The sequence below is a fragment of the Barbus barbus genome (assembly GCF_936440315.1).
Source record: "Barbus barbus genome assembly, chromosome: 50".
NCBI lineage: Eukaryota > Metazoa > Chordata > Actinopteri > Cypriniformes > Cyprinidae > Barbus > Barbus barbus.
In genome coordinates, this window is record NC_136728.1 from 13,401,419 (window position 1) to 13,424,464 (window position 23,046).

At 37.2% G+C, this 23,046-nt stretch overlaps 2 protein-coding genes across 2 annotated transcripts in view; both read right to left on the reverse strand.

The window, feature by feature from the left end:
• kiaa1549la (KIAA1549-like a) overlaps window positions 1–10,685 on the reverse strand; it is a 49,615-nt gene extending 38,930 nt beyond the window's left edge. Inside the window, exon 1 of the mRNA XM_079413948.1 lies at window positions 10,420–10,685. Within this exon, the coding sequence (XP_079270074.1) occupies window positions 10,420–10,621 (202 nt within the window). The 5' untranslated portion in view covers window positions 10,622–10,685. The remainder of the gene's footprint in view (window positions 1–10,419) is intronic.
• Window positions 10,686–11,794: 1,109 nt separating this feature from the next.
• Window positions 11,795–23,046, reverse strand: part of LOC306868182 (homeodomain-interacting protein kinase 3-like) — a 38,262-nt gene continuing 27,010 nt past the window's right edge. Inside the window, exons 12-16 of the mRNA XM_079414249.1 lie at window positions 22,631–22,927; window positions 21,289–21,435; window positions 20,926–21,191; window positions 17,201–17,331; window positions 11,795–16,237 (exon numbers count right to left, since the gene is read on the reverse strand). Of these exons, the coding sequence (XP_079270375.1) occupies window positions 15,809–16,237; window positions 17,201–17,331; window positions 20,926–21,191; window positions 21,289–21,435; window positions 22,631–22,927 (1,270 nt within the window). The 3' untranslated portion in view covers window positions 11,795–15,808. The remainder of the gene's footprint in view (window positions 16,238–17,200; window positions 17,332–20,925; window positions 21,192–21,288; window positions 21,436–22,630; window positions 22,928–23,046) is intronic.

Consider the following 23,046-nt stretch of genomic DNA (forward strand, 5'->3'; position numbering starts at 1 on the left):
CATCTAATAAACAAATAAATAAAGTTTTTGCATACATTACTTACATGTACATTTCACTGCAAAATTACAGTAAAGATGACTGAAATACAATGATTTTTACATTTAAATCAGCATAAATTAAACCATATATCATTGGGAGGGGCTTTTCCATCACAGTAATGAAAATGAGATTTTTGCATCACAGTAATGAAAATGTAAACCAGGTAGGAAATGTGCTGAAAATAATGTCACCGGTTTCTCCCCCCTTTACATCATAATCCTGAAAAGTGAGCCATTGAGCTGTTGTAATCATAAAAGCTGTGGCTCCGTTTAGCTGAAAGGATGATGACATGAATTATTGACGAAGATACAAACACAGATCTGATTAAAATAACAGCCTGTACCCTTCCAGCCTCTCTAACTGATGAGACAAACACCATCGCACATCTGTGTAAGCATCACAGAGCAGCGGCTGATTGGATAATGGGGGTCATGTGACTTCCTTGCAGGGCTCTGGGTAGGTCATCTAGTCCCCGTCGAGTCTGGGGGATGGGGGGGTGTGTATGGGACTGACTTACACTAATCATATTCTCCGCCGCAGGGTTAAAAAAGACAGATGATGTAGTCGGAAATATTACATCATCTACTGTTTAAAAATTTTAACATATAATGGAGTGCAAGAACAACATAAACCAAAACAATACGCATGCAATGACTGATTTATTTTGACTCGAGATGAAATTAGCAATCAGATGCCGAGCGCTCGACATGCCAACACAGCAAAAGTGAAATACTGCAAGCCCTCACGCTACTTTCCCATCGATCCTCGTAACGGCATGTGTCGCCTCAGCTTCCTGCACAAACCTGCAGGCTCAACTGATGCTTTTCCGTGTTTGTTTTACTTTTCCCAGCCTCTCACTGCATTACACAACTGTCAGAATTGGTTAGTTTCAGCTCTGGCATTGACTGGAAGTGATATAAATTTTTACACAGAGTGGAAAAGATTCCATATTCCCTTCTGGAACGTGTTGGAATATTCAGGAGCTTGTGCAGGACACCTTTGACGCACTTGACTTCAGAGTCTCAAGAGCAAAGCAGGTTATTGCAAACCCCATTAAAACTGAATGAGTGTCTCGCTCTCTCAGGGGGAGTTTGCTAAGAATGAATAGCGGCTACTGCTAGCATCATTTTGTGCATGCTTTTTTATTTTAGTGCCAGTGTGTTTTTTGTGTGCAAATTGCTAAAAAAGTTACTAAAAATAACCACAACTACTAAAAAATGAAAGTTGCCCAGTCAAAAGTTTTTGAACATTAAGATTTTTAATGTTTTTTAAAGAAGTCTCTTCTGCTCAGAAAGCCTGGATTTATTTGATCCAAAGTAGGCTTACAGCAAAACAGTACAATTTTGAAATATTTGTACTATTTAAAATAACTGTTTTCTATTTGAATACATTTTTAAATGTAAATTACTCCAGTCACACGATCTTTCAGAAATCATTCTAATATTCTGATTTGCTGCTAAAAAAAACAACAACAAAAAAAAATGTATTATGATGGTGAAGACAGCTGAGTAGAATTTTTTTCCAGGTTTCTTTGATGAATAGAAAGTTCAGAAGAACAACATTTATCTGAAATAGAAATCTTTTGTAACATTATAAATGTCTTTATCATCACTTTTGATCAATTTAAACCATCCTTGCTAAATAAAACTATTAATTTCTATCATTTCTTTTGCCAAAATAAATAAAATAAAATAATAATACTACTGACTCCACACTTTTGAATGGTATAGTGTATAATGTTTCAAAAGCTTTTTATTTCAGATAAATGCTGATCTTTGGATCTTTCTATTCATCAAAGAATCCTGAAAAAAATTACTCAACTGTTTTAAATAATAATAATAATAATTTAAAAAAGGCACATCAGAATATCAGAATGATTTCTGAAGGATCATGTGACTCTGAAGCCTGGAGTAATGATGCTGAAAATTCAGCTTTGCCTCACATGAATAAATAACATTTTTCAATATATTCAAATAGAAAGCAGTTGTACATAGTAAAACTGTATTTTGGATTAAATAAATGCAGGCTTGGTGAGCAGAAGAGAATTATATAAAAAATTTTTTTTTATATATATATATATATTACATTTCTGTCCCCCTCACTTCTGAAATGATGGCCCCTGACTGGGTCGTATCGCAGAGCCAGTGCAAGATGAGCATTTCTGGTTAAAAAATACAGAATTTTTATTTTTATAAAATCGTTTCGCAAGATAATCCCCTTATTCCTTGGCTGGATTTGTATAGAGCCCTTTGAATCTGCATTGAAACTGCAATTTGGACCTTCAACCCACTGATCCCCATTGAAGTCCACTATAAGGAGAACAATCATGTAGTTTCCCTCAAAAATCTTAATTTTGAGGGAAATCATGAACATCTCAGATTAATAAATTATCAGGAAATTTGAATTCTGGAGTGAACTAATCCTTTAATTTAAACACTCACGACAAAGTGTTATTTCAGTGCATTTAGCACCTAGTTAAACTAGATTGCGGCTGGTTAGTAGATACAGATGCAGGTTTTGGTGCTGTAATACAGCACAGAAAAGTAGCGCAGCTGTTTAGTGAATTGGCCCCTCAGTCTCTTTCCCAGTTTCCAGACCATCTCTTATGTTCAAGCCAATCTGACCCCGAGGGAACGGAGCAGAGCAAGCGAGAGTCCTCGAAATATGCATTCTGCACACATATTCCACTGAATATTATGGGTTTTAGCATATAACACATGGCCACATAACATCAGCCTTCTCTGGAGGCAAAAATAGATAATCCCATTCCTTTTACATGGCATCATTTTCCCCAAGGGATTTTTATTAGGGTAAAGCCGATGACGTCGGAGGTTCGACAAGGACAGAGCTCATTATGCATAAAGCTCCTTTCTCCTTTTTCTCCTCTAATGAGCACTATCATGTGTGAAATTCCAGGTGTGAACAGTACTTTTCTTTCAAGCTACGAAGGCAACAGTTTAGCAATTAAATATATCTAAGGGTAGGAATGAAATCAAATGTGGCGATTCTATCAACAAGAACAAAGACGGTCGTCTGATTTAATTATGCAAGCAATTCCACAAGCATAAAGAGAATTATGCGAATGCACATGCCTAATTAGTTCGGATATTAGCTCCGGTTTTCCCGCATGTTTGCTGGAGCGACGTTTTGACTAGTTTTCAAACATCTCTAGAGTCAAAGGAGGCCACAGTTATGAGTTCTGTGTAAATTAACAGCAGAGTAAAATGAGGACGCAGCTTTTGATCAGGCTCAAAAGACAGACAGACATCAGACGCACGAAACATGAACAGCTGAGCCTGTCTGGAGCTTTGAAGTACTTCTGAAAAAAAAACGAGTGTGCTATAAATGCTACAAAACTAAAATTAAATGACCAACATGCTCCGCTATACGAAAAGCACCATAAAACAAGAGATGTCTCGGTTTATGCATCTATTGACCCCGTAATGCCCCTTTTTCTTGCCCACAAACCAGATTAGCCCCTCCCCACCATAAACCTTGTTTCATAAACCTGAGGAGATTTTCAGGTGTGAGCTGGCACACAATTTCATTATGGGCTCTCAGAATTGTGTATTAATCTGGCAGGGGTCAGCATCAATCCCTTGATCTAAGTGAAATAGATAAAAGTGAGGTAGTAAAAGGGAGCAAAATGATAACTCTTTGGTTTATGGCATGGATAATGGACCCCATAATCTGTTCATTCATTAACAAAACAGCTTAAATAAAACATATTTGTTTGTCATCGCTCCTGGCAAAGGAACACTTTTAGGGAGATGGTTGGCTTCAGATGGCTGGATCTAAGTATTAGCTCGAAGCACGTGACCTGAAAATGACTGGCTTGTGTTATAGCAGATGTCCTCATAGGCAAGTGACAAACAAGAGAGCTGTAATAAAGCCATAAATGACCAAGAAGCTGTATAATTAATACAAAACATTAGGGATCAATATTTTTCATGTTATGGCTGCCAACCGATAAATAGATGATGGTAAAATTATCTTTTAAAATATTTATTGTATATTAAAATATAATATTTTGTCTAAACAAATTAGTGCTTTCAAATGCGATTAAGTGCATCCAAAATAAACGTTTTTGTTTACATAATACATGTGTGTATACTGTGTATATTTATTATGTATATATAAGTCCAAACACATGCATGTATATATTTAAGAAATTTTGAGACTTTTGATAAAATGCTGTCATATAATATTGGAACCCATATATCATCCAACAGAAAATCATTACGTCATGCAATAAATGTCAGATCAAATATTGCAAGTTTGAATCTGGCTCGCAACAATTCCATATCCCATTCCAAATGTCACAATATCATATTGCACATTTATATCACACCGTTACATGCAAATAACTCCAGAAACTGCAAAGCAAATGCAAATCATAACAATGTTATGGAATAAATACTGTCAGATCCCATTATTCATACCTAGTTTGTGTGTTACCCTCAATGAGAATTCAAAATAAAGTATGCTAGACTATCTACGCTACAAAAAAGTAAGTACAGCAGTATTGTTCATATTATGAAGAATTACCCAATAAACTGCCAAGGAAAACAATCTCTAACCATTTTTGCTCCAAACATCCTGAATCCACAGGTCAAATCATAAGATGGAAGAGGTGGTGGGCAACCTGATTGAAGTCATTCATCTCTAGAGATGGGTTGTTTGCTAACGGCTTGCCAAAGCTCTGTAGTGATCATCCATCATGATACAGTCACTGTCGTTGCTACTGAACTCATAACTGCAACAGTTATTTCAGCATTACATGTGAATGTTTGTCCCAGGCATGCACCTTTGAGTACATATTGTTATAGAAGAACATAATCACCATATATTTGTTACAACAACAGATGAACGTCAATACGAATTGGGGGTATGCATTTTAACACCCTCATGAATTTGCACAGGCCAAATAAGAAAGAAGCAGGAAAAAAAATAACCTTTTGTATATATAGAAACAGAGCGAATGCATCAGACTCGACATAATCAACTTTCACACGGACTGTTTAGCTAATCAAGCATGGAATCGACGGAAATGAGAACATGTCAGCTGTGAAAACGGTCAGTCAGGGAAGCAGATCAGCTTCTTTGGTCATAGCTGACATCAGCAGATAATTAACTGGTTCAGGACTCAAGTGGCAGTAATTAGACTGAGAGAAATACGCATTAAAAGACCGACTTCTGTCCTACTGGAAACTGTAATTGTGCTTCAGTTTGAGGTGCCACACGTCTAGTTGTTAAAATGTGATATCTTAGCGTTTCAACACTAGTTGTGGTGTGCAGCATCTTTTTCCTGGCAGGCGCTGACCCTCTGGAAAGAATCGTGGTGCTAACAAAGCTTATTCCGGCTCTAATGTAATTCTATGGAGTGTTTAAAGACAAACAAAATGGATGGTTAAAGCACAAGCCAAAAGGCTTAAAAAGGCTTAGAGTAATAAAGTCATGCTCTTTATTTAGGTTTTACACCTTCGCTGATACAATTCACTAACTATTTGACATCTGTGTGGCCACATTGGGAATTTAAAAAGACACTTTGAGAAATAATGGAAAGGCAGCACTGTATCGATATTCCTTCAACAGTCTGGTTGGAGGTGTGTTCAAATGATGAATTATTATTATATTATTTATTAATTCATAAATATCTATACAAATAAAAAAAACATTATTATTGTTAGTATTTTTATTTCTGCTGTTAATATTTTCATTTATTATTATTCATTGTATTAAACATCTACAATTAATTAAAACCCAAACAGCTTAAATTACGCATAATTACACATCATTTTGTAGATATTTACAGCCTTAGCATTTGAAAAATGCTTCAACATTCCGGTTAGGTGTGTGTTTAAAATATGGATTATTTATTTATTTTTAAATGATTAGTTATTTTAAATTATCATTTACATTATTTTGATTAATTATTATTTATAGTATTAAACTTGGTACATTATTTGTTAATTAATAGTGGTTTATACTATTAATAATAATTCATTAAAATAATATTATTTGAATGAATATTAATAGTATCATACTTATTATTAATTCCAAATAGCTTAACATACATTCTTCATACTGTAGATTATTATAGCCTAAACTCCTCTCCGACAATAATGTACAATCTTGAAATCTTCATATGATTTTCTCTGCAAATATTAATATGTAATACCTTTTGATGAATTATTTAGTATATATAATGTAATTAATCTGATTACATTTTATAATCGATTGACAGGCCTAGTTAATACGTAATAATATTGTGCCAACCTTGTCTTTAAGCATATCAATATTTCACAGCAATATCATATTTTTTGTTGCAAATCATATTAATGGCAGTATCAACAATGTAAAGTGCTCTCCCTTTGTTCTCAGGCATTTGAGCAGGACATGGCTGTGAATCAAAGACTCCCGCTGCTGCCACTGCATGTTTTTTTTTTTAAATGCAGTTCTCCTCTTGAGGGTGAACAGATGGGTTTTGCAGTGATGCTTCAAACGTTTTGAGAGGATCAGATTGACTGGTCCGTGTTTTCAAATGCGAGTCATCGAACAAAACCACCACAGATTTCTTAAGAAGCACCGAGAGACCCGCTATAATAATTACACCCAGACCACAGGGGAAAAAACTCTATGCCTACTCCATTAAAACTTGGCTATGGTTCCTTTCAACTGACAGGTGACAAAACAACAATCCCATGAAATAGTCAATTAAAGCATGAATCCAGTTTAGTTCTGTTCAACTAATTGCTGAACCCAGTCACTGCAGGTCTGAGGCCACAAAAAGGCCTTTGAAAATCAAACGGAGCAGTTCATCGCTGTCATTCTGGTAATACACTCACTCTTTCCACTCTGGTAAAAAAAAAAAAGTAGATCAGTTCCCATGGCAACATAGCACAGCAGGCTCCTGTTGACTAGCAGGAGCATCACTGTAGGGGCATTGAGGAGAGATGCCTCATCCTCAGCAAGCCACAAGTGTGTCTGGCCATACGCCATAGCCCCAGCTCAAAGCCAAAAGGACAATGGTGGTTTTATGAATGAAAAGGCATAGGCTCTTTACCTCTGTGTATTAAGCCTATGGTCCAGACTGATACATGCCTGCATGCCCGAATAAAACTAATCTGGTGTAATTCTAGCTTTAGAAATGTATTTATCTTGTAATTCTAGCTTTAGAAAATCGAATCTGCCTTTTTGATATCTGTGCCGTTTCGAGAAAGGGACGTCATGCCTGGAGTTAGTTCACATAATCAACGCTGAACTTGTTTGCACAAATTAAATCATTTTTTGGTTAAATGCGTTTCTGGTCCTCAGGCAAAGGCTACTGATATATTGCAACACTTTTCATAAGTAGAGAAGTGAATGGGGTTGGAAGTGCTGTATTAATGTACCACGAGAAATGTCTATACTTGAGTATAATGTTGAGGAGGAATGGGGATGGGGGTCAAAGGTCAAGGATATTAGGAATAGATACAACAATTGATCTGTCAGGAGATGGCCAACAACATGGATTTACTTTGCTACTGTCACTGACGTAGACTGAAAATCAATTGTATCTTATTATTACACAGCTCTTTAGAATACTTGCTTCTGATTGGTTAGCTGCATCATTCAGCAGTCAACTATTAATGAATAAATTACTATTGTCAAGTATAACACTGTATAACTGACCACAATGTTTTCTACTGGCTGTGCTGACGTTATGTCTCTCTGCAGTTTCTACAAGATAATAAAATAATTCAATAGCTCAAATATTTCATGGCCATGTATTCACTTGTTTGATAAATGCATGCTTTTATCAATACTTTTTGCGTTTTCATTTTATCCAGTAAAAAAGACTTCTATGACTTTTCTAAAGAGGGAAAAAAATCTAGAGATAGATTATGGTGGTCAAAAGAGAGAAAGACGTCAAATTTGGCATGACTCGTTCAGCCCTTGTGTTGGAAACACCCACACAGCAGCATTAAAGAGTTTAGTGACTATTTAACACAAAGTATAGTGTTTAAAATACATTTTTTAAAGAACAAAAATATAAAAGACTTTGATTTATGATGTGTAATAACTGTGGATACGAATTATTACAAGACCCCTTCTTATGTATTTTTGACACAGTTAACATTTCTTGGTTCCTGGAAGATTTTGAGAATGTTGGTTTATGGTAAAAAATAAATAAATCATTTTTAATTCAAATCTTGCCTTGTCTTGGCTTTCAAGCAGAATTACAGCAGTAAACAGTAATTGCAGTTGCCATCTGAACCAAACCGTTTTTGTAGTTGAATAAATAATTTAGTTGAACCAATTTTTTTTGTGTATTTTCATACACATCTTTTGTTCACATGGTGCACTAGTGGTTTTGCTGTTGAACTGAGTCTATTTGACATTCTGTCATTGGTGTGAACGTGTTTTAGGTATGCTTTGCATGGAATATGAAAGTAATCCGATCGTGGAAGTGATAGCGTTTTTTTGTTTTGTTTTTTCAGAACTGTGCCATTCTGAGCGCAACAAAAAACTTAAAGGGATAGTTCACCTAAAAATGACAATTATATCATTAATTACTCATCCTCATGTCGTCCCAAACCCATAAGACCTTTGTTCGTCTTCAGAACACAAATGAAGATATTTTTTATGAAATCCGAGAGCTCTCTTACCCTCCATAGAAAGCAAGGGTACTACCACATTCAAGGCCCAGAAACGTAGTAAGAACACCGTTAAACAACGTATATGCACGAGCTTTGAACGTAAACAGCACGTTCTGTGTCAGCAGCTGCACGCGCATGCGTTGTTTACATTTAGATCATAGCACGTGCATGCGTCCTGGTACTCTCCAAAAGGGCACAGGGGTGAAGCGGAGGAAAGGATTGTTGAATAAAGTCGTTATTTTTGTTTTCTTTGCACACAAAAAGTATTCTTGTAGCCTCGTAAAATACCACTGATGTCACATGGACAATTTTACTTTACTTTACATTTAGTCATTTAGCAGACGCTTTTATCCAAAGCGACTTACAAATAAGAAAAAGTAACCAAAACTAAAAGTTAACACTCTGTAAATACTCACACCCATTTAGGAAAATACAGAAATTAAATAAAATTAACAAATGCATACAACAACAACATTTCAATAGTAATCATACATAGAAAGGTAAAAAATAAATAAATAAAAATAAAAAGCGATACTTATATCCTTTGCCGGTGTCCCAGCCCGGTGGAGTCGCAAGGTAGAGTCGATGGTCTTTACACTCTTTACTTTTAGTCATTTAGCAGACGCTTTTATCCAAAGCGACTTACAAACAATTGTAACGATGTTCTTAGGTTTCTGTGCCTTGACCACGGTAGTACTTGCTCAGGGACGGACTAACGCACGGGCCTACCGGGCACTGGACCAGAGGGGGGCCCAGCCGAAATACCGCTACTACAATCATATTTTTTTGTGCTCGAGTTTGCCATTTCTTCAGGTGTACATTTTACGTGCTAGCTTTACTGTGCGTGCAGTAATTCGCTTGGGCGCTGTGTTCATGTTTTGTCCAACTTTTAATGCCATAGGCTACATCTCGTTCGTTAACTAATTGAATGAACAAAACATGTAGTTTTTCAATGAAATCAATAAACAAAACATTTTGTTCATGGTACCGATGTGGATGAGCAAAATTTCCTATACTGTTCGTGAGCGACTTTAACGAATCGGGAATAGACTGGTGATTTTTAATTCATTTAATCAGTTGTTTATATAGCGAATCGATATAACAGAAAATGAATGAATCGATTCATCTTTTTGGTAATTCAAAGGATTCGAGTCACTGAGATCAATCAAATCCTCCAAATTCCTTCACCTCAGCTACTTTTCCATATTCCGGCGAGTGCGCAAAATCAGCAAGAACTGAAAATAAATAATAAAAAATATATGTGAGGAGCGAACACAGAGCGCCCAGCACTGCAGCACCATCACATGCTGTTTATACACAAGTGCTTCAGAGTGAAGTAGGGCTACCTGCATCTTGTTTTTGTCGGAGAGGTTCTGCTGTCTTGCTCGCAAACTGCCACAGGGAACGAAACATATAGCAGACAAAACAAACACACACGCGGCTAATATCTAAACAAACATATACGGTCTGTCTTTAATCTAGATGACTCATTAAAATAACGTATTCATAAGAGGGCCAGTTTATATTCCGCATTGCGTTTAACAATTAGAACCTCCAAACAATATAGTTCTACTGAAATGGTTCGAATTTCTAAATTCAAATATTTAAACGTACAGTTTCAGAAATTAAACATAAACAAAATAACCCTTTTTTTGGAAAGGTTTGGAACCTGGACACTCAAACAGGTTGTCGACAAAATAACAATTTTAAATAATAATAAAAATATATATATCTCACCGTCAATGGCAAATATGGACGGCACCAGAAGCAATGTAATTCCAACAGATATCAGACACTTGGTCCACGCTCCGTCCAAGTCAACATATTTTCGGCACAAGGACAAGCCTATCCATTCCGACATGCCTTGGGTTCCAGCGTTGCCATTCCCGCTACCGGAGCCCAAAATGTAGAAATTGTTACGCGCATTTCTTGGGGCCATCTGGCTAGAGATAAATTCAGCAATAGGCCGAAAGGTCCCGAAAAAGACATTTGATCTGTCCTTTCCAGTTCCTTAAACTGAGGTCTTCTCTCCACTGTTTTTCTGCTCTATGTCAGCATTGAAACTTTAAAGGCGATGCGTCTGCAAAGCGCATTCAGAAGCATCCGTGACCACCACATCAATCACGCGCGCGTTACAGGAGCAGGTTCTTCATCAAACGCATAATCAGCATAGGAATCCAACAGCGTCAACCCTAAAATCCCGCTATTATATCAATGATGCTGCGACGGAAAATCGGCTGCTTTTGATTGGGAAAAAATATCGCGTCTCCAAGCCGAACTGGTGATGAGGCGCGTAATTATAAAGACTGATGCGCGAGAGGAAGACGACCTCTGCTGGGTTTGAATGAGGATGACTGGTGCCCACGTGTACACAAATGAAAACCTGGATCTGTCTCTCAACATCATACCGCCTGTTATTATGGGTCATTCTACGAAATTCTTTATGATTGCACACATTTTATTCCACTTTATGTTGGCATAAATTGGCATAGCCTATTAAAAATCGTGTGGCTAATCTTAAATTCAGCTAAAGCAATCATAATGTAATATTTTATGTTGCCATACCTTCACAAAAACGAAAGTTTCAAAGTTAATTTAGCAGCAAGGTGTGTTTATTAGAAATTTAATGTTGATACATCTTAAAATGACCAGTTTTCAGTGGGTTCTCGTTATATATAGTTAAATAGAGCAGTTAAATGCTGTAAATATGAAAGTAAACAATACATTTAGAGGAACTGCAGCATGAATTGACCCGGGAATGAAAATATCCGGGTATTAAAATACGTGTACTTCTTTATTAGAGAGGTTTTAGCGGAATAAATGTCCTTGTGTGCTCATATGGTAAGTGTCTGTTACATAACAACCGGAAGCACCAAAATCAGAGGTCATAAAGATTTGGATTCCATCCACATGATGGCGCAATTTCAAATCAAATCCAGTTTTTTTTTTTTGGTTATTTGTCAAGTACGGTTTTCTAATACCATATTACTTGTGTTTTAGTTTTAAATAGAATTATAACAAAAAGTCGAATGTAAAAATACATATGAAACCCTTGTATTTTGTGTGACAAATATCCATCAATTTCTTTGAATAAAGACAAACAAACAATGTGTGCCCGCAGCAATATATATTTTAATTCAAAGTGAATTTTGACAATACACCATAATTTCTTTAATTTGACACTCACCAATAGTAACCAGGAAAACCCGCTTTTTGTGACAAAGTACATAAGGCTTGGTCACATATAAATCACTGAGAACTAGAGAGAAATACGACCGCAAACTGTAAGAGACATTACATCAAAAAACAAAAAAGGTTTCCCAGTCCTCATATAGTGAATATTGCACAGTGCAGTGGCTACATGGCAAACTAATGTAGCATAGAAATCAAAAGCAAACAGAAAGCCACAAAAAAAAAATTTTACAAATATGAAAACAGTAACAGTTCAGATTTAGTCAATCAAGTCTGTTTGCTCTTAAGTCTAAATATTACCGATAACTTGCAGTGAGATTTAACTTTTACTAAAATATAATCTGCAGAAGAGTTAAAAATAGATCTAAAGCAATCCAACGCAAATCTTACGACAAGTGTTACACAGTAGCACATATGACAAATACAAGGACCCTGAATTAACTGTACAAGAACGTCTAAAAGAAAAACACGAATCAAAGAAAACAAACTAAAACTAAATCTGTTTGGTTTGGGAGTTCAAAGACGTTTCAACTTTAGTTTGCAGATCCCTCGGTCCTTAGCGATTGCGCTAAGATTCTCTCTCAATAGGTTGGGTTTGGTAGACCTTGTTAGAATGAAAACATTCCTGAAATGTTTACTTGCAGTGAATTAATGCATTGAATTCATATAATGTGCACGAGATGCAATTTAGCACTCGTCTCTAGTGCTAAATTCTAAATATATAAAATATAGGGACATAATGTGAAAAACCACACCACTTTTTGGACCGTATCTCCATGAAGTCGGCTCCGCTAAAGCAATAAACTCTTATAACAAAGGGCAATGTTCATTCTACTTGACAAATGGTGGTTTACATTCACAGTGTATCATGTATAGCTCCCCAAATACGAGAAAACCGTGTCTTGGGTGTTTATTCAGCATAATAATAATAATCATAACAATCCCTGATATCATTTCATTATTGTTTTTTGTTGTTGGTCATAAAAATAGAGATTAATCAAGCATGATTGGATTTCCTTTCCACAATTTTGAGAAACAAACCTCCATTTTTCTACCATAAAGGTGTTTACTGCATTGCATGACTATCAAGTTACACTTGCTATTGGTTATCAGGTTATCAACATCTGACAGGGCGTCTATTTTTAAGCAACTGGTGGGGAACAGCACTTCAGTTACGACTATCAAACACTGCAGTTACGCTTTCACTCCTCGGTCACATCGTCCGAGGGAGCATGAAAGAGAGGAAGAGGCTGGCAGGCAGTGTTTGTAAAAGGGATATAAAGGTCTGAAGCACATTTCAAAGGCACTAAACGCAGTGTCGCTCGCTTTAAAGAGCAGGGACCGGTGCGAGAACGAACACACCCATATAATAATCGCCCACAAAATGAGAACGGATGCTCTAGTAATTCAGAACAGTCCGCTTTGAAACAAGCAAAACGTGCATTTTGTATCGTTTTTTTTTTTTTCATTTCTAAACACACTAATATACCTGATACAATTTCATGTGTGTATTTCATGTACAATTACAATAATAAGAGGGGAAATTAAAACAATAAATAAAAAATTCTAAGCACTGTAGTTACTGAGATTGAGACTTTCGCCCAACCCCGAAATTTTGGCTAGCTTATCGAAAGTATCAAGTGCTAATAGCATTACTGAAATTGATAGTCTGAAATGGGTCGTTGAATATAGAATTTATATAGATACTTAAAACAAAAAGTTAAATCTATCCTGCAAGCTATGCTTTAACAAAATGCAAATATACGTACTAAGATAGATATACACCAATATGCATCTAATACGTAAGATTAGCCCCAAGATAACAACAGATAAAACACTGATGCAAACGAAACGTAAAAGAACACAAACCCACGCACACAAAAACCCCAAAATCTCCGTTACTTGCAATACAGTAGTTACAATGACACTTCAAAAAAAAAGCAAAACAGAGGCGCATTAAAATGCTTCTGATGCCAGTCAGTACGGTAAAACCCAAAAACAAACAAAGGAAAAAAAAAGATCATCTCACTTCTATTTCAAGGTAATTAGACATATATAAAAATAAGAAGGCTAAGAACAAAGTTAATCATCTAATTTCACAGCTATTATGAAGTGGCAATCAGTATATAGCAGCTTATCTATGATACATTCAAGAATAAATGAAACAAAGTCATAACTTGCCCGAAAAAGCTAAACATCAATCTCAACATTTTTACATAGATTTTTTCTGTTAAATACGGCCTCAACTACACTACGCTCGAGGTCTACGCTAAACAGTAAAAACAGTAGCTACTCTGCTTAAGAAATGAATTACTGTCTTTGGTGTAGCGAAAGCATAATGAAAGGATGCACCTATAATGGAAAAACTCAAATCTAATAATAAAAAAAAATTCACACAAAAAAGCTATTTCTCCCTGACGGAATGTTCGAAATCAAAACAGCCAGCGTCAAAAAAGCAAATAAACGGTGAGAGAGGGAATACAAAACAATCCAATCTTGTCACATGCATCTATGAAGGAAATTGCACACGATCAACTCTCGTCTTATAAAGCACTGAATACTCCAGCAACGATAGACTTTACAGTTGGATACTCAATACTGAATAATTCTGCACAAAGCAAACATGAAACCATACAATATCATCAAAGAGCTATCTGCTGATACAATTCCAACACCGATAACACTTCTAACTCTAAAAATAACATAGAATCGATGGAAAGAAAACGAAAAACACACCCCGAAAACTATGGATTGTATTGCAGTTTCATTAAACAGTGTAAATACTATTAGAGTAGAAACAGATTATCAAATATGAAAGTACTCAAACTTTTTTTTTTTATACATAGTTCATCGGCCTCTGCTACGGCGAAGCACGTTATTCTCCATAAATCAAACTCTGCTACCACTCAGCGCAATACATCCACCTGTAAATACCACACGTAAAGGACTGTTTCGCTTCTGAATATTGCGCAAATCATCTAAGGCGTCAAACAAAACATTTCGCCTGTTCTAAAGGGCAAATCGTGAGCCTAATCTTGGCGCGAATAGCGAGATTTTGTTGACACGAGACCCATTAGGCCGTGTTTGGTTCGATACCCAATCGGCTTTCCGAACAAAAATTCACGTCGCGACCCAAAGAGATGAATTAAATAAGTAGAAACGACACCGATGTAGAGATCATGTAAGCCAACGAATGCGCTAATGCACCAAGCACGAAAAAAAAAAGATCTACCGTATGAAACAGCCCTAATATACAAATCACAAAGACCGATTGAAAGTTTTTCAAGTGCTGCAGTCCGGTACACGCGTGACTGTATGTGGGACTCGGGGTAACTTGCAACAACATGTATTTTAAGGCACTGTTTATTGAACCCCAACGGATTCAATGCAGCAAGTCGTACAAAACATACACATAGGGTGAAAAGCAACGGTTTGCAGGCCCCCCCCCCTTTTTTTTGAAGTCCGACATTGGTTTTTGCCCATGCAGAGACATGCAGCGTGACAGAACCTTTTCAACACCGGTCTAAAGGAGACTTAACACTGAGGAGCTACGGAAAAATACGGACAGGTAACACCAGGTTGCCACAAGAGGGACTCGCACGCACACTGGAGACAGCGATGGCTTGAACGAGAGTCTAATACACACGTCAGAAGGCAATATTGAAAAATAGCATAGGGGATCTGCTGCGGCCCTCCGCCGAGAGTCTCGCGACTAGGAATTTTGTTGTATCAAATGTGCAAACACACATTAAAAGTGAGTTTTTGTGTTGTGTGTCCACTCGCTCACTCACGCATTCATTTGTTTTATTCTCCATGATATCTATAAAGCCTGATTTGCATCATCATCATCATCACTGTTGTCAAACTTCATAAGAAAAGAAAGAGGTGGAGGCTCAGTGCCGGCTACGTGCGCGCGGCTGCCGCGGGCTCCAGTTCAGATGTATGGGTACTGACTGAGTTTGCTGGGGCTGAGGGGGAAGCCTGCGTAGACGGGTGACGCCACATAGGAGTGTGGGTGAAAGAGGGCTTTGAACTGGCCCTGCGGGAGCAGGGTGGGGGAGGGCAGCAGCCTGTGGTTGATGCCCACGCTGATGCCCTGGTGGTGCACCAGGCTGTAGGCGGGCTGCAAGACGGGCCGAGGGGCCGGCGGTGGGCATGGTGAAGGCAAGAGGTGGGCCACGGGCGCAGAAGGCGGATAGGAGAGGAGGCCGGGAGGTGGCGGGTGGCCGACTGAGTGTGTGGGGCTGCCGTGGGGAAGCGGGAATGTGGGGCCGTGCACTGTGGGCGGGATGAAGGCCTGTGGCCGGCACGGCTGCCGGTAGTTGCCGTTCCACTCCTTGTGGCACGACCCGTAATGCTGGACCTGAACGGGAGGAAACAAAACAATGTCAGTTTCATTCCAACAATTTAAAAGATGTCATTAAAGGATATCACCCCCATGTCATCCCAAGATGTTCATGTCTTTCTTTCTTCAATCGAAAAAATTTAAGGTTTTTGAGGATTTTTCTCCATATAGTGGACTTCAATTGTGGCCAGTGGGTTGAAGGTCCAAATTGCAGTTTCAATGCAGCTTCAAAAGACTCTACAAGATCCCAGCCGAGGAATACGGGTCTTATCTAATGAAACAATCAGCCATTTTCTTTCAAAAAAATGACTTCATGCATTATGTAATCATGTTGGAAAGGTCACGCGTGGTTAGTTCTTCGTCTATTTAAAAAATTTAGGGTAGGGTGAAAAACATCTCAATTTCTCCTCCAACTTCAAAACCATCCGAGATCGTTCGTTGTTTTACCTTTTTTCATAAAGGGCGTTTGACTTTCTTTGCATGTTTGCTTTGAAAACACTAGGTCGGTACTTCCAACTAGTTGACCTTTCCAACGTGACTACGTAATGCGTGAGGTTGAGCTAGTGCAAGAAATGTTTATTCTGGAAGTGAATAATCCTTTAAATAGCAACTGAAAGTCTCAACGTATTTCTTGTTTAAAATCAGTAAGTATCTAAGTATATAAGTAGTGACAAATCTTTTATTTTTCTTGGGATGGATATCCAAGTGTAATCAGAAGTGGACTAAAACAAAATTATAGGGCGACATTCGTTTTCTTCTTTTCTTTTTTTAATAGGCCAATAGTTTTTAGTTTGCAGGTGGTATTAGTGAGTGGGACATTCTTATTCTAAAGCATTTGATTGGACAACAATGTGTGTAATTCAGGGTGAGTCATCAATATTTTTGGTACATCTCAATATCAAACTTTTAGTATGAACCACAGAGCAATTCTCTATATTTACAATTTGTACAGTATTACTGAGAAAAGCCAAAAAGACATACCTGGCCAAAGCCTGGCAGCTGTGGCTGGAATGAAGAGCTCAGTTTCTGCTGGCGGGGCAGCGTGGGTGTGGAAAGGTGGCTCAGTCGTCCTGGGCCGCAGCGACCTCTGGACTGGTAGGATGATTCTAAGACTGCAGAGTAGAAAGGACCAAAAAGTGAGCGATCATTAAATAAAATGCCTAAGAAAGATGACTAAACTTAAATGCAAATCTTCAGCTTATATAAATTAACATTTGCAGTTTGGCACAAGAACTGCAGCTTGTACGAACTGAATCGACTGCCAGTTTTCACTGACGTTCTGTTCAAAAGAAAATGAATTAAACATCAAAACCAACAAGTATGAACTGCGAGGTTGAAAACTTATAAAACAAACTTAGATAGCAATGTATCTAAAACATAAACTCTCCTCAAACTTTCCATGGACACCCCAAAACAAACATGTTGCCTGGGTAAAGTGCCATGAGAAGTATCTGAAAGAGTTTACCGCTCCAGCAATATTTCTTTCATAGCATGCGTCGAAAACAAAGCATTGGCTCCACGTAGGAAACAGGACAGATATGCTTTGGTACGAAAGGGGGAGGCTGGGGAAATATTTTCCAAAAAAAAAAAAAAGTAAATAAATTTAGGGCAGTCAACACGCAGAGTAAAAATGAAGACGGGAATGAAGAGATCAGGTATGGGAGAGGAAGCTCAAACCGAAAGGGTCTCACTCAACACTGGGATGTCGCGCACAAGACACTGGGTCGCAGTGCACGCTATACCCATAATCACCTGCGATAGCCTCTGTGACAACTTCCTGTTTCTCTCCTATGACCTGTAAAGTAGACATTGGCTGTGACCACACTAAAAAAACTGGTTGTGTAGAAGGAACTTTGTATTAATGGCCCAATTTGAGACTGGGGAAAAAAAATAAAAAAATTAGAGAAACCAGTCTGTATAGATCATAAACAACAGTTTCACAAAACTAGATCTGAACGAGCAGCAACTGTCAAAAGCTACAGGACGAAGCAAGTCAAGTTTACGTTTTCGCTAAGTAGCTATGTAAAATCTGAGCTGTGGATGTAAAATGCAAATAGCATTTCATGAAACAGTTGTACATTAATTTGCACTAGGAACATTCTGGGTTTGACAAAAGTAGTTCAGCTCTTCTACCGTTTTTTTGTGGTCCAATGGCAAAGAAAATAAATTTATCTATTTAGCATAGCATCACACTAGGATACACGTTAAAACATGTTTTTGAAAATATAGATGTGACACTTAAATATGTTCTATATAGAGGTCTGCAAGCCCGTCAGGACCTGACGTGGTTGCTAATAAAAGTTCCCAATGCTTCGGGAAAAGCTGCATTTTGGATGATGATCCTGACTCGCTGTCTCCTTATGGATGCGCCTTTAGAGTTTTTCAGAAGCGCTCCTGCTCAAAACCGAAACGTTTTTCCCCTTTATTTAATGTCTTTATTGTATGTTTTTTTGATATTTTGAGTGCACACAAATAAAAGTAGGCCCTTTACAGTTCCGAACAATGAAGCCTATTACTCTTACCTTTATGAGCAAAAATGACAGCATATTTGAAATGTTTCCAATGCAAGTCATCGCTCTGGCGCATCCATGTCCTGTAAAGCGCGCTTCAGCTTGCTCTCCGCACAAACGACTGGATATGCATCAGGGCACATTAACCTAGGTTAAGCCTTTAAACTAACATTGTGGAGCTGTTTTATAACTAAAGATTTCATTTTAGTCGTGATAATTTGAGAAGGCTAAATATATCAAACACAGGCTATGATCAACTCACTGTCTGCCGCTGGCCGCTTGGTCGTCACTTTAAAAAACAACAAAAAAAAAAAAAATACATTTAACAAATAAAAAAAATGCTCCAACGTTTTTCTAAATGAACTTAATAAAATAACGAAACGAAATACAATCACTTTGCTATTTAATACAAAACTGAAGTATTTTAATAGCTGAAACAGTATAAGCTGTTTTGGGAGAAGAAAAAAAAAAAAAAAAAAGAAGACGGGCTCGGGTCGGTAATTCTGATAAGCTGTCGGACACGGGCCGGGCTAGGGCCTGAGCGTCTCGGGCCAGGGCCGGGCTAGGGCCTATATTTTAGGCCTGTGCAGAGCTCTAGTTCTATATCACAAATAAAAGGAGAAGAAAGCACTAGTTTTTGCAAATTTATACTCCAAACTCATGTCATGTAAAGCCATTAAAACATATAATAAGAATAAGAAATTAATACCATTATAAAAATAAAACTATTATTCAGCAAGGATACAGTAAATTGATCAGGAGTGACAGTAAAGACATTTATAATGTTACAAATTATTTCTATTAGGGCTGGACGATTAATCGGAAAGTAATCAAAACAAAAATTCAGAACCTCTAACCGACGTAATTTTCCCATGTCGGTTTTTTCATTTTTTAATCCTTTTAATACTTTCCTCAAAAACATGCTACTGTGTGCATAGTGGGCGCTATACGGATGTAAACGACCATTGAGCTCACATCTTATGCAGCATCTCGCACGTGAGTGGCGTGTTAAAATAATTTAAACTTTTACAAGCAGCGCAACTATCAGTGGACCAATCAGAAGACCCAAGAGGCGGGGCAAGCATTGCGAACATTTGTTTACAGTAGTAGGCTGGCATGGCAACTTTTGTATTTGACAGCAACATGGCGGAATAGGTATTCTGCGCTGTGCTTATTTTTAAATCATTCCCGAGCGCTGCGTTTCGCAGTTTTAGACGCAAAGACATGTTCTGTGTGAATGGCCAGTAAGAACCTAGAGTAAGTACTTGTAGAGTGACAGGACAAGATCACTGAGATGGGGCCCTGCTCTCTCTCTTAATCAGTGTTCTAGTCACATTATTTAAAACATTTGTTTACAGGAGATGCATGTTATTATTTTCCACTTCTCAAATTACATTATTTAAAAATATTAATTTACAAGAGATACAAGTTATACTTTTTTTCACATTACAGTTTTTAAAATGTATTTTGTTGGCAAGGGATGCTGGTTATTTTCTACTTTTGACATGGCAATATTCATTTATTTTGTTTGCAAAAAATGCAAAATAGTTATTTTCTATTCATTTTTTTAGGAAACGTGCTTTTTACAATAAAACTGAAATGTGACTTTTTTCATAAGATTTCTTTTCAAGCAATGTGTGCTTTGATTTCAATTGTTCGAAATATTCAATAAATAACCATAAATAGTTTGTTTCTTTTTAATTGTTTTAAAATCACAAAAGATAAGAAATGCACTCTTTCATTAGAAAAAAACATCCCACCTTTAATAGCGAGTATACTTATAGTACAAACCTTTAATGAACTATGAGGGCAAAAATATAAATAAAAAAGGTCAAGCATTCAATTAATTGTGATTTTGATTTTAGGTCATTCCGTCCAGCACTAATTTCTATTTAAAATAAATGCTGTTCTTTTGAACTTTCTATTCATCAAAATCTTGAAAACAAATGTACCAGAAATATTATCCACAAAAATATTAAGCAGCACAACTCTTTTCAACACTGATGATGATGATTTTCTTGAACACCAAATCAGCATATTAGAATTATTTATGAAAGACAAATTAAAATGATTTTTCTTAGTACAAAACAGCCTATCAAACCCAGAATGTTATTTTAAGAAAACATCAAAGCACCAACAACTGCTGAAACTTTTACATGTTTCTGATAACCTACAACTGGACTTATTCTTCCATACCTGTGCCGATTGTGTGCTGCACATTGTTCAGATGATGGTTATTGTTCAGCACTCTCATGGGCGGCACCACCACGGTCCTCACCGCAGGTTTATTCAGCACTGTGTTGGGGTGTCCTCGCCTGGCCTGGGGTTCCTGGTTCTGGTTCTGATTGGTCAGGAAGCGTCTTTCAGGGAAGGGGCTGTCGTGGGGCCCTAGGGAGGAGTCTGAAGGGGGCGAACCGTCTACTGTTTCACACCCACTTCCATGGCCATCATCTTCCGATATACTGCGGTAAGTCACAGAAGAAAACAAAGTGCATTAATATACTTGTAGACTCAACCTCACCTCACAGTTCTACTGGTTTTAAAAATGAAATACCGCACCTGCTGGGTCTTTTGCATGGAGAGGGGCTGGATTGTGCTGAGGCTGAGGAGCTGGTGCTCAGACTGCTATCAGGACTGCTGAGGGAACACACTCGCTCCATGTTCAGAGAGCCTGTGCATGCCTCACACTCCGGACTGCCCTTACACCTGTCAAAGAACACACACAACTCAATTTAGCTAAGAGAACCATATGTATGCAAGCTAAACAGAATCTGAAATTTTAGTCCACAATTGACAGAATTTTTTGTAGCATATTGTTTATTTACCTGAAATCTACTTGGTCAAAAAGTCATAAATTTACCCTGTCACTGACCCTCAGAATTAAAGAGGGTAAAACTGCACCTTTAAGAGTTCTATATGCAAATGACCTCCGTTATGATTGGCTAATCTGTTTGTGATTGAAATAATTCACACCACTTCTGCCAGGTTGCTGATTATTTAAAGTAGCATTTTTGTTTGTTTTTTTAGAGAAGGGAGATAAAATAATATTTTTATCCAGCAATGATGGATTAAATTGATCAAAAATATAGAAAATTGTAAAGAAATTGACAAATGTTACAAAAGATTATCATTTGAAATAAATGCTGTTCTTTTGATATGGCGCTATGATTTAAGTTAATTAATTAAAGATGCTTTGGATTATTAAAATGTAATTAAACCACTAAAATGGAATCCAGAAAAATAAAATGGAAAACATAGAATTCGGTAAAAATAAAACTGAATGAGAAAAAAAATCAAACGTATTTCATAGGGCCCTAAAATGTAATTTTTGTTAAACTTTTATTAAACTGCTCTTAAATTGTGTAAGTTTCCTGATTTCAGTTAATTAGACATGCTTTTGGATTAATACAATTAAATTTAACCATTAAAACCATTAAGTCTAGAGAAATTAAAAGTGAGAGAAAAAAAAAAAAAAAAAAAGGAATGCAGAAAAAGTGGAACAAACGTAATTTGGAAAAAAATAAAATGGATTTCATACGGCCTTAATTTCAACTTTCTATTTGTGTGAAAAAAATGCATCGAAGTGTATCTCGATTTCCACAAAAATACTAAGCAGCACAACTGTTTTCAACATTGATAATAATGAGAAATGTTTCTTGAGCAGCAAATCAGCATATTAGAATGATTTCTGAAGGATCATGTGACACTGAAGTCTGGAGAAATGAAGCTGAAAATTCAATTTTGCCATTACAGGAATAATATACATTTTATAACATTATAATAGAAAACATTTACGTTATTTTGAATTGTTATAACATTTCACAATATTACTGTATTTTTTACTGCATAAAAACAAAACAAAAAAACACTAAAACTTGTGCACAATGAATGCTCAACTCACTTGTTAAGGGAGCACCTCTGTGCTTGTTCCTCTTCATCTGTGCCGCTGCTTATGCTAATGACGCTTACTGCCGGGCTGGGCGACTCTCTGATAATAATAGACTCTCGCTGCTGATTGGCCACTGCCGCCTTACAGCTATCCTCCTCCTCCACCTGCTCCGGTTCAGGATTCACCTGGGCCTGCACCTCTCTGTCAGGAGAGCTCGGCTGTGGCTCTGCACTCGCCAACCTATTCGCCATCTTTGGTGACGGACACACTGAGGGCTGTGTGTCCGTGTAGTGCGAGACATTCATACTCCTAAAAAGCAGCACAAATGATAATAATCAACTCAACTTTGCCTTTCGGTGAAACAGAGTAAAACCCCAAATGAGCTGCCTAACAAGAGTATCATAAGGTTTGAATGCAGGCTGTTGATT